The 9,712-nt window shown below is 34.1% G+C and overlaps 1 protein-coding gene across 2 annotated transcripts; it reads right to left on the bottom strand.

Moving 5' to 3' along the window:
* Window positions 1-272: 272 nt before the first annotated feature.
* On the bottom strand, window positions 273-5,534 carry LOC132037656 (amino acid transporter AVT1J-like). Of its 2 annotated transcripts, XM_059428201.1 has the most exons (4): window positions 5,216-5,335; window positions 3,009-3,040; window positions 1,604-2,214; window positions 273-897 (listed from the first exon to the last, which is right to left on the bottom strand). In XM_059428201.1, exons 3-4 carry the CDS (start codon window positions 2,096-2,098, stop codon window positions 382-384), a joined length of 1,011 nt encoding a protein of 336 aa, XP_059284184.1. In that variant the 5' UTR covers window positions 2,099-2,214; window positions 3,009-3,040; window positions 5,216-5,335; the 3' UTR covers window positions 273-381. The 2 variants fall into 2 exon arrangements, with proteins under 2 accessions (XP_059284184.1, XP_059284183.1); XM_059428200.1 differs by lacking the exon at window positions 3,009-3,040 and having other exon boundaries at window positions 5,216-5,534.
* Between the last annotated feature and the right edge of the window lie 4,178 nt (window positions 5,535-9,712).

Raw genomic sequence — 9,712 nt, 5'->3', positions numbered from 1 at the left:
GGATAAGCGATTGATAAGGGAGAGCTTGAGGATCGATGGGGGGAAAAGGGAAAATATTGGCAGAGATGATGGGGGAAAATCGTTTATTATCGTTATTATTGTATTTAATTTTTATAACGTTGGAACAAAATGTAATTTTTAAGACTTGAGGGCTGATTTTGAAGGTCAGACCATTTCTAAATACTTAGTGCTAATAATAAAAGGGTCCCCTACACCTAATAAAAAAAGCTAGTGTCCTCCTTCCCTAGTCAAAGACTTACACAATTACATGCACTAATTAATCTTTAAGTAATCCGATATTACAGAATGAAAAATCAAGTACATGAGAACCGCAATTGTACAAAACTCGTACTAAGAAAAGTAAATATGTAAAATGTTCACTTACAAATGACTGATAATTTCTAACACAGAAGTATAAGTACCTACAACCATAATGGCTATGCCCATTATCACAATCCCCTCTATAACTACTTGCTCAAATCCCACTGTATAATAAATCCCAGAAATCTTTAAGAAGCACAAGCATGGGAGTACTATGGAAGCCGTAATGCTCAAAAATGCTCCAACAAGTGACATGAGATATCCAAAAAAGGGGATAGTTAATGCTACGATGACAGTACTAAGTACTAAAGTTGTTCTAATAAGTAGGTTGTAGACCCTTTTGTTGTAATGAATAGGAAGTTGATTTTCAATAGTATTCGCCACTGGTTTTATCATCAAGCTATACTTTGCAATTGGGTTGACTAGTGTGGTGTAAATTGCAACTTTTGTGCTGAGTTTATTGGTGGGGAGGTTTAAGGTTATTTGGGAAAGTACATTTGGACCAAACATGAGATATCCCACAATAGCCATTGATGCATAGCTGATGGTGCAAAGTAGAAAGCAAACAAACATGACCTGCAAGAAAGATTAGATTTATCAACAAAATTATTCTTCAGTCTAACAGAGAAAAGAACAAAGTAAAAGTTCGATACACCATCACCTAATTGTGTAAATATATTTTAGATCAACTATGGCAGAAGCATAAACTCTTTCGATAATAAGTAGAACTAGTTATTCAATTTCTATTTATACTTTTTTAGACTATCAAATCACCTAAAAGATAATTACATATTACTTTCTATAGTTAGTGAAATTAGCAACATGAAAAATAAATCAGACAACCTGCTACAACATGTCAAATTACATGATGGTACGTATACTTTTGTACAGTTAGTGTACGAAAGTATACTCCCTTTAAAAAGTAAAACAACAGCATGCTAAAACATGTCAATTAAACTAATACTCCCTCTGTCCCAAAAAGATTGTCCTCCTTTCCTTTTTAGCCTGTCTCAAAAAGATTGTCCTCTTTTTATATTTAGAAATAATTTAACTTTATGAGATGATTTACACCTACACAAATATCTCAGGCTTGTTTTGGACTACACATTTCAAAAGTCTTCCTTTATTTCTTAAATTTGTGTCAAGTCAAAAGAGGACAATCTTTTTGGGACGGAGGGAGTAGCTTTAAAAAGATTCTAGTTTTTTTAATAATGTCAGTTTATATAGGCTAAATCAGATGTAATAAGATATGCAGAAGTAATAGGGCCATTGATATTCTTACCTTGGAGAACTTTTTTGGATTTATCATGGAAGTATATAAGGTTGGGAAAACTGGATGAGCACAATAACAGAAGGCATAGAGGCTAATAGCAGTTGGCATCCCTTTCCAGTTTAGAAACTGTGTTTCATTTGGTTGAAATCCAATCCCATCAAATACAGCAGCCCACAAGATAGATCCAAGTAGTACAATAGATGCCATTACTCCACTGGCAGATATATAAGAAAGCATCCTCATATTGTTCAGCCAAACAGTGGGCAAGATAATGAGGGTTATGAGAATCACAAAACTTTGTTTTCCACCAATTGTAAGCCCAAATATTTGAACTTCTATGTCTCCGAATAAGTTTTGTAAATTATCGCCCTCTAAAATCAAGAAACCTGTTACGACCATGTAAAGTTCCACGTTCATTGTCGTGGAGACAAGCATTCGTCCGAAAAATCCAAACGCGCGTTCCCCTATGTCGGGGTAACTTCTGATGGTTGGATCGATGTCCATGCATCTTTTAATTAATAAGCCAGTGTAATAAGTCGAGATGGCAATAATAAAGAGAAATATCAAACTTAACCATCCTCCTGATGCTAATGCGTAAGGTACTGAAAGTATGCCAACTCCTGAAAAGATAAAAGGAACTAACAATTACTCCCTCGGTCCTTTCTATTTGTCACTTTAGTAAAACAATTTAGCCCGAGATATTTGTTAATTTAGAGAATTAATATAATTACTCCAGAAAGACATATAGTCATTAGTATTCGTACCAAATTTTAAAATAGGAGTTCTTCGTTTAAACAGAAAATCAAATTTGTACTTAGTTTCATTTTAAACATGTAAAATTAATTTAATAATTTGAACTAATGTAAGTTTTATTTAATTTTAAAATTATCCAAATCATATTTTGACAAAAATAATAAGCATTCTTTGGGTCCAATTTACGTACATTAGGAATGAATGGGGATAACTTTTAATCAAATACCCCTTATAAATACTGTTATTAAATAATTTTCTTAGTAAATGTGGAGTGCAGTACTATTCAGCCAAAACCTCCGGTTGATGCATAAGGTACTGAAAGTGTGCCAACTCTTAAGGAAAAAGAAACAATAATAGTAATATACTACCAAGACATGTCTCTATCAGCCTATAATCCCTATGTTTCAATTTATGTGATACACTTTCCTTTTTATTCTGTTTAAAAAAAATGATACATTTCTTTATTTGACAATAAATTAACTTTAAACTTTACCTTTTACGCTTAACAAGGTGATTTATAACTACATAAATATTTTTGGCTTATTTTAGACCGCAAGAGTCAAAAGTCTTCCTTTATTTTTTAAATTTCGTGCCTAATCAAACTATATCACATAAATTAAAAAGGAAGGAGTAATTGTTTATCTCGAAAATATAAATTTACCTCTAGTAATTGTCAAATCATGTACATGTGTCCTGCAATAAACCAAACAACAAACAAACAAAAAGGCACAGAGCATCTTGTTTTGGCTGCAGTATCATTTTTGGAATTAATAGAATTTTCTTTTGTACCAAAAATAGATATAACAAATTGTTCCAATATCGCTTGGACAGCCGAAAACGTAATTACCCAAATAAAAAAGGTGTGTACAGGAGGCTCTATCTCTAAGCAATTTTACATTACTTTAGGTCCCAAAGATTATTTTATATCGTATAAGTGCGAATAATACTTCATCCCAATTGTGTGTTTGACTGGCACAAGATTGAAGAAATAAATTACTTTAAAACTTGTGATCTAAAATTATAGATATTATGTATTCGAAAATTATCTTATTGATAAAATGGATATATTAAAGTTAAATTATTATGAAACATAAAAAGTATCATTCTTTTTCGGAACTGACTGAAAAAGAAAATAATGTCACATAACATGGGACAGAGGGAGTACATAATTTAAATAACTTATTATTTATGATATTTTAATTATTTATGATATTTTAAGTGCCTATATTTACTTATCAAATAATTTTAACTATTGAAATAACAATTGTTAACTAAGAAAAGTTTTTCAAAACTAAAATTTATAAAATTTTATATAAGATTCATAATATCTCAAGAAAGATTAGATAGGTTGATTTTATTGTTAATGAAAAATAAATATATGAAGAAATTGGCTGTAAAAATAATAATTTTCAACATTGAATTTCAAAAATTAGAAGAATAAACTTGAAATTGGAATATTATTTTTTATTAATTAAAAGTTGACTTTTTGGCTACACATTGTGAAAGATTTTATTTTTCTCTATATAATAAGCATTGGTTTCAACATGTTTGTTTTTGGTCATTTAAAATTAAGTTGAGGGCAGTTTCCGTCTTTTGCTTATAAGCTGTGTATCGGAGGATAATCACGTGGTTATTATTCCAATAGCGACAACGGACCTATAAAACGATATTTCTGTCATCTTCTGTTCTTTTCTAATTTGTTCATTCTCTTTTAATTGGACCCATCATTAGTTTTCTTCTGGAGGAATATAGGATCTAGGACAAAATATCTTTGGTATGTTATCGTTACATCCTGTTAATTTCTAAAAAGTTAATGGTTCTTGCGGCTTGAATTTTCTATGATTTTAAGGGTCAAATAGAGATCATGACCTTGAGAAAACACTTTTACATTCTCTGTTTCAATCTCTGTTTTAAAAAATTTAACTTCACTTGGATCGATGTAATATAAATATTTTTCTATCTAATAAATTGAAAAAACATAGTGTTTGAGATATCAATTTGCTAATCATATACTAATTCTCATTTTGCTTCCTCCTTCCTTTTGCTGTCTATATTTTTAGAGGCAATCCTTTTTTATTATATGCAACTTCATACCAAAATAGAAGCTAAATAAAAAATAACGGTTCCAACATTCACAATAGCCAGCATGGGCCATACTCACCTCGTTCTTCTTAATAAGGGAAAGAAACATCAAGAAGACAACCACGAATTTAAAAAGACCGAAAAGGGATAGAGCCGTTTTGGTTGAGAAAACAAATCCAGAATTAACATTATGAAAAGAAAAAAATTACTCTTGTAAACTCTTGTTTATTTGGTGCTGTTTTGTAATTAAAAAAAATTAGAAGTTTGAAACTCATTTGTTTAGAAGTAAACAAACGAGCTCCAACATTATTATTAAGCTCATTGTACTGGAAATTTCCTATGGGAGGGGGTGGGGGGGTTTGGGGGCGGGGGTGTGGAGGGTCAATGAAGCCTAAACTAGCAAATATCTATAGGGGGGCTGATGTCCAACCTCATGTCATATTTTGTTTCTTTGCGCTATAATTATTCACTTGGTAATGAGATCCGCTAGTTAGCCCAAAAAAAAAAAAAAAAAAAAAAAAAAAAAAAGAAGGTAAGAACAAGTAAAAGATAAGGCACCAAAGCGCAGCTATTAGAAAGAAGAAAAAGAAAAGTTTGATTTCCCTAAGGAGTGATTGTCAAAAATGACTTAATAGTCCTTGCTTTAGGTTTTGACTGGTTCGAAAGGACCATAAAGCAGATGTCTATGTCTATTCAATAGATTTGTTCAACCTTTCTTTTTAGTTTGAATAACCCGAAATAAAATAAGAAATCAAGCTAGGAGATGACTTGTATAGTAAAGAGAACCTGACAAAGCATTGAGTCCATTGAAACAAGTTCTTGCAAAAGATGTTGGTCCATAAACAGACTGTTGAATACTATCTTCCTCTAGCAGCCGCACTCTTATATTTGAGGAGCCATCGTTTGATTTAGGCTCCATGATTATTCACTCTTCTTCTTTGTTATAATCAAATAGAAAAAGAGGAAGAGAGGTAGCAGACTTCTTGTGATAAAAAGCAAACCAGAATTGCTCTCAAGGGATGAGGCTTGCTTCTTTTAGGGTACGTGTACCTGACCTGTCAATTTAAGCAATTCACCAAAAAATAAAAGTAAATAAGAACTACTATTACTATTACCGTTGGAATAGCCAGATTATATGAATCATTACTGTTGTTTGGATGGTTGTTACCTATCATTTTATAATGTATCGTACACATCGTATTGTATTGGATAAATTATATCGTTTGCCTTTGTTACATAATACCACACATCAATAGTTTCAAGATAAATCTGTGAAATAATAGGGTACGGGGTAGAGCTATTATTATAGGACAAAAGAATAAAATAGAATTATAGATATAAGCAAAGACAAAATGAGAAAAAAAAAAAAAAAAAAAGGTAACGAAGCGATCACATCAAATCGGTCATTACATAAAATGGAACTTTTCGTCATTACATAACGATGGATTTAATGATATGATACAATTAAATAAAATTTAAGTAACAATCAAAACAAATATTGTATTTAAACCAACATAATACAATATATATAACAACCATCCAAACAAATCGTTATCTCATATCAAACCAAATCCTACAGTACAAAATAAAACAACTAGAGAAATAAAACCATTAGAAGTTTTTTATAATTTCTACTGATTATAAATAAAATGCCCCTAAAAAGTATAAGACCTATGATAAATGTGTTAAATACGAATAAATGTATTCCCAATTATGTGTAGATCTTTTTCTTCAAAAAAAAAAAAAACCAAAACAAAACAAAAAACTACGACTGCCTTGTTTCTTTTGCTTGTATTTTTCCATGATCTTGCATAATATATAGTACCTACAAAAGACTAGCAGGCTGACATGATAGACCTCGCTGATTCAAATTTACAGAGGTCCCCCACTCAACGTGTCTTAGACATCTGTATTAATTCGTGATTTTATCGAAGACGCAATTGGACTATCTCTATCACCATTGATTATCCTTAGTAGCATTTGAATTCAATTTGCTCATTATTCTGTCTACTCTTCTTAATCAATGTTCCTTACCTAAACACTTGTCCCTATCTGATAAGAACGGATGCAATCAACAAAATATTGATTAAAAAAAGGGGCATCCAATGCACAAAGCATCCCGCAGTAGCAGGGCTCGGGAAAGAGATGCACCCCAAAAGGTGTGATATACACAGTCTAACCTAAATAACTAGAATCTGACTATGAATTAGGTAAACTCCTTGATATTCCTACTATAAACGCTAATCAAGGATAACGAAAAAGAAAAGATAATTTTAAATAGCCTTAATACAGAGATAGCCCCCTAAAGTTGTCTACTATCACACAAGATCAATATACCCGATCCACTACCACAGAATTCACGACAGGTGTAGAAACATGATAGGTAAAGCAAGTGAATCATAAATCTTATCCGGGCTTGAAGCAAATTAAGCAAACACATAAGAATAAGTGGGGCCTGGATCGAATAATTATGTAGCCGCTTGGTAGAAAACCAGAACAATACCTGTATTAACTGCATTTGAAACCTCTGCCTGATTAGGTCTAGTTGGAAATGCATAGCAATGAGTCCAACTGCCCTGGCCTGAGCATCTCCATGTGAGCCTCCTCTGTCGGTTGAAGTACCACCTCGGCTACCACCTTTATGGCTCTACCTACCTGTGTATCGCCTCTAGCTAGCTGTGTTGTTGTCCTGGACATGGAAGCCTGAAGCATGGCCTAACTACCTACTGTGAAACACTATTTCGATGTCTGGGGAAGTCCTTCAAGAAATGCGCTAGGGTGCCGCACTCAAAACACCCTCTAAGTGAGAGTGGTTGTTGGTATCGCTGAGAAGGAGTAGAATAACCTAAATGACTACCACCATCAGAAGGCCTAGAAGAAAAGTCATGGAAGGCCTGTCACAAACTGTAAAAATTGTGTCCATATTGACCACCTTGAGAAGTCTGCTATGCTAAGTGTACGAGTCTACTGGGCTGATGATAACCTTTGTCTTGATAACCCCTACCTCCAGACGATGCACCACTGCAACTACCCGAGTCTGCTTCACGTCATCAATACGGTGAGGAATTATCTACCACAGATAAGAGAGAAAACCATGCCATTGCCACACAAACCAAAACTAGATGGATGGAATAATGAAGCCCTCTGCTGAACTTCCTCACCCTTTCAACATTAGTGAGAAGTATCGCGATAGCATGTCGAGACACCTCAAGGAATCTCATCTCGTACTTGGTGACTGACATACGATGTCTCAAGGTCTCAAATCAGTTCCTCGTCTCCTCCTTCACACTGGGTGGAAGGAACTTCTTCAAAATTATTTCCAAGTGAGAGAAGGTGACCCAGATAGTCTACCCTCAGCAAAGGGTCTACACAACTGCCTAGCTGGTCCAACCAAATTAAAAGCTATGAAATCAACTCAATTGAAGTCCACCAGGCCCAAATTGTAAAACCTCTAACTAACAAGAAACTCATAAGCATCCGCTGTGGGATCCCTATTAAACTGTGTGGGATCCATCATCTTAAACCACTTGAACCTCTTCATTAGGTGTGGATCAATGTCGGGTAGTGGCACACCAAAAGTGGGGTAACTGTAGTGGTAGCTGGCTGAACTCCTGGAGTCTTATAGCGTGGAGCAACCTACTGATCGGAGGTCTAAATTCTCACCCCAATCTAGGAACCATCCAGTGAGATAGGTAAGATACCAGCTTGTGCCATGGTATCTTAAAAATCCAATATCCAAACTAAAGTATCCTAAAGCACAAGAGGAGCTATGAATCCTGCTGGTACCTGGTTGACTGAACCTAAAATGCTGAAATTAGCTGATCCTCTTGACCAACCTCTGGCTCAAATTATACAGATCTAGTATGACCCTAAGTAACTGCTTGTGCTTGGCCTCAGCTTTTAGTAGGTGATGCTGACGTGAGCTCCAACCTTACCTCTACCGTTGCCTCTACCACGCATAGTGGCTTTAGAAGTGGGTGCAGTCTCCTGCTCTCCTATCGTGGATGTACGTGTCCACACCATCAGTGAGAGAGTAAAACTAAGATATTTAGAATCCAAAATGAATCAAGTACACACGATAAGAAATGTAAGAATAAAATTTTCTTAAGTGTCAGAATAAAATTTTCTTAAGTGTCCCATTGCTTCTAGAAGAAAAGACCAGATCTCTCTGTACCGATCCTCAAGACTCTACTTGGCGTTTCTCTTGACTCATATGACCGGTGAACTTCGAGCTCTAATACCGCCGTGTCAAGACCCAAAATTACCTTAAGTCGTGATGGCACCTACACTTCACCCGGTAGGCAAACTATTTCAGTTTTACCGATTTCCATTATTTACAATCATGAGATAAGCATGAAAGAAAATTATAAGTCATAAAAGGCGTCTCAAATAACCAAAAGTGTTAAAAATATAAATAGAACCTGCGAGTACAAGAGCGACTAATAGCAATAAATACAATTCTGAATATCTAATACACTGTTTGAGAAAAGAAAAGACAAAATGATAAAGATAGAGGGAGTCTAGTGTTGCCGATCAGCCAAGCAGCTCACCTTGAAATCTCCAAATCACTACTACTAGATGCACTCACGGACTCCACTATAATACCAGATCAAGGTCTACACAAAAAAGTGTAGGAAGTGTATCGTGAGTATGAATGATTATATGTGTACCCAGCAGGTATTGATACGCTCAAATTACACCTATTAAATGATGTAAAAGGGACAATGTCAAATATAGTAACCCAACTAGGTTAGGGTCGAATCCCACATGGAATATGGTGTGAAAAGGTTACTAAAGTCGTAGAGTACTTCGTTAATGTCTAAGTGAGTATTCCGTTGAGTTTGTAGAAGTTTGGTTGTTTATTACTAATTGCTTCATATTGTAATTTATGGTAAAAGAAACCAAGGTTGTGTCCCCCTTTAGATAAAGTGTATGCTATGGTGATTGATCATAATATACTTCTAATGGATCATTATTAGAATGCACTTAACCTCTACTTGAATCCCTAATGTTTCCCAACAGTTAAAGATTATTTTTCTTTATGATTTTCCCAAATATAAAAGAGTGTATATGAAGAACGGTTAATTCATGCCAAGTAAATTCTTCTTATTCCTAAGTGAATTTATTAAACAAGGGTTAACGACTTGAATTCTTGTTATTTATTCCTACCAAACCCTACTCACTTTCTCAAGTTAAGCAAAGTTTATGGCTTTAATGGATGCAATCAACAATTATGAATGAACAACAAAGATTAAATAAACCATAACAATCCATTATCGTATA

This window comes from Lycium ferocissimum, chromosome 11, assembly GCF_029784015.1.
Source record: "Lycium ferocissimum isolate CSIRO_LF1 chromosome 11, AGI_CSIRO_Lferr_CH_V1, whole genome shotgun sequence".
NCBI classification, from domain to species: domain Eukaryota; kingdom Viridiplantae; phylum Streptophyta; class Magnoliopsida; order Solanales; family Solanaceae; genus Lycium; species Lycium ferocissimum.
Note: the sequence above shows the minus strand (reverse complement) of the source record. Positions and strands in the feature narration are given on the sequence as shown.

What these genes read in the sequence shown, in the direction of transcription:
- LOC132037656 (XM_059428200.1), bottom strand. Translation starts at nt 5,348, where the DNA reads ATGGAGCCTAAATCAAACGATGGCTCCTCAAATATAAGAGTGCGGCTG. An exon ending in TGGACTCAATGCTTTGTCAG is followed by an intron (nt 2,215 to 5,215) that starts GTTCTCTTTACT and finishes TTATCTTTTCAG; the next exon opens with GAGTTGGCATACTTTCAGTA. An exon ending in ATCCAAAAAAGTTCTCCAAG is followed by an intron (nt 898 to 1,603) that starts GTAAGAATATCA and finishes TCTTTCTTGCAG; the next exon opens with GTCATGTTTGTTTGCTTTCT.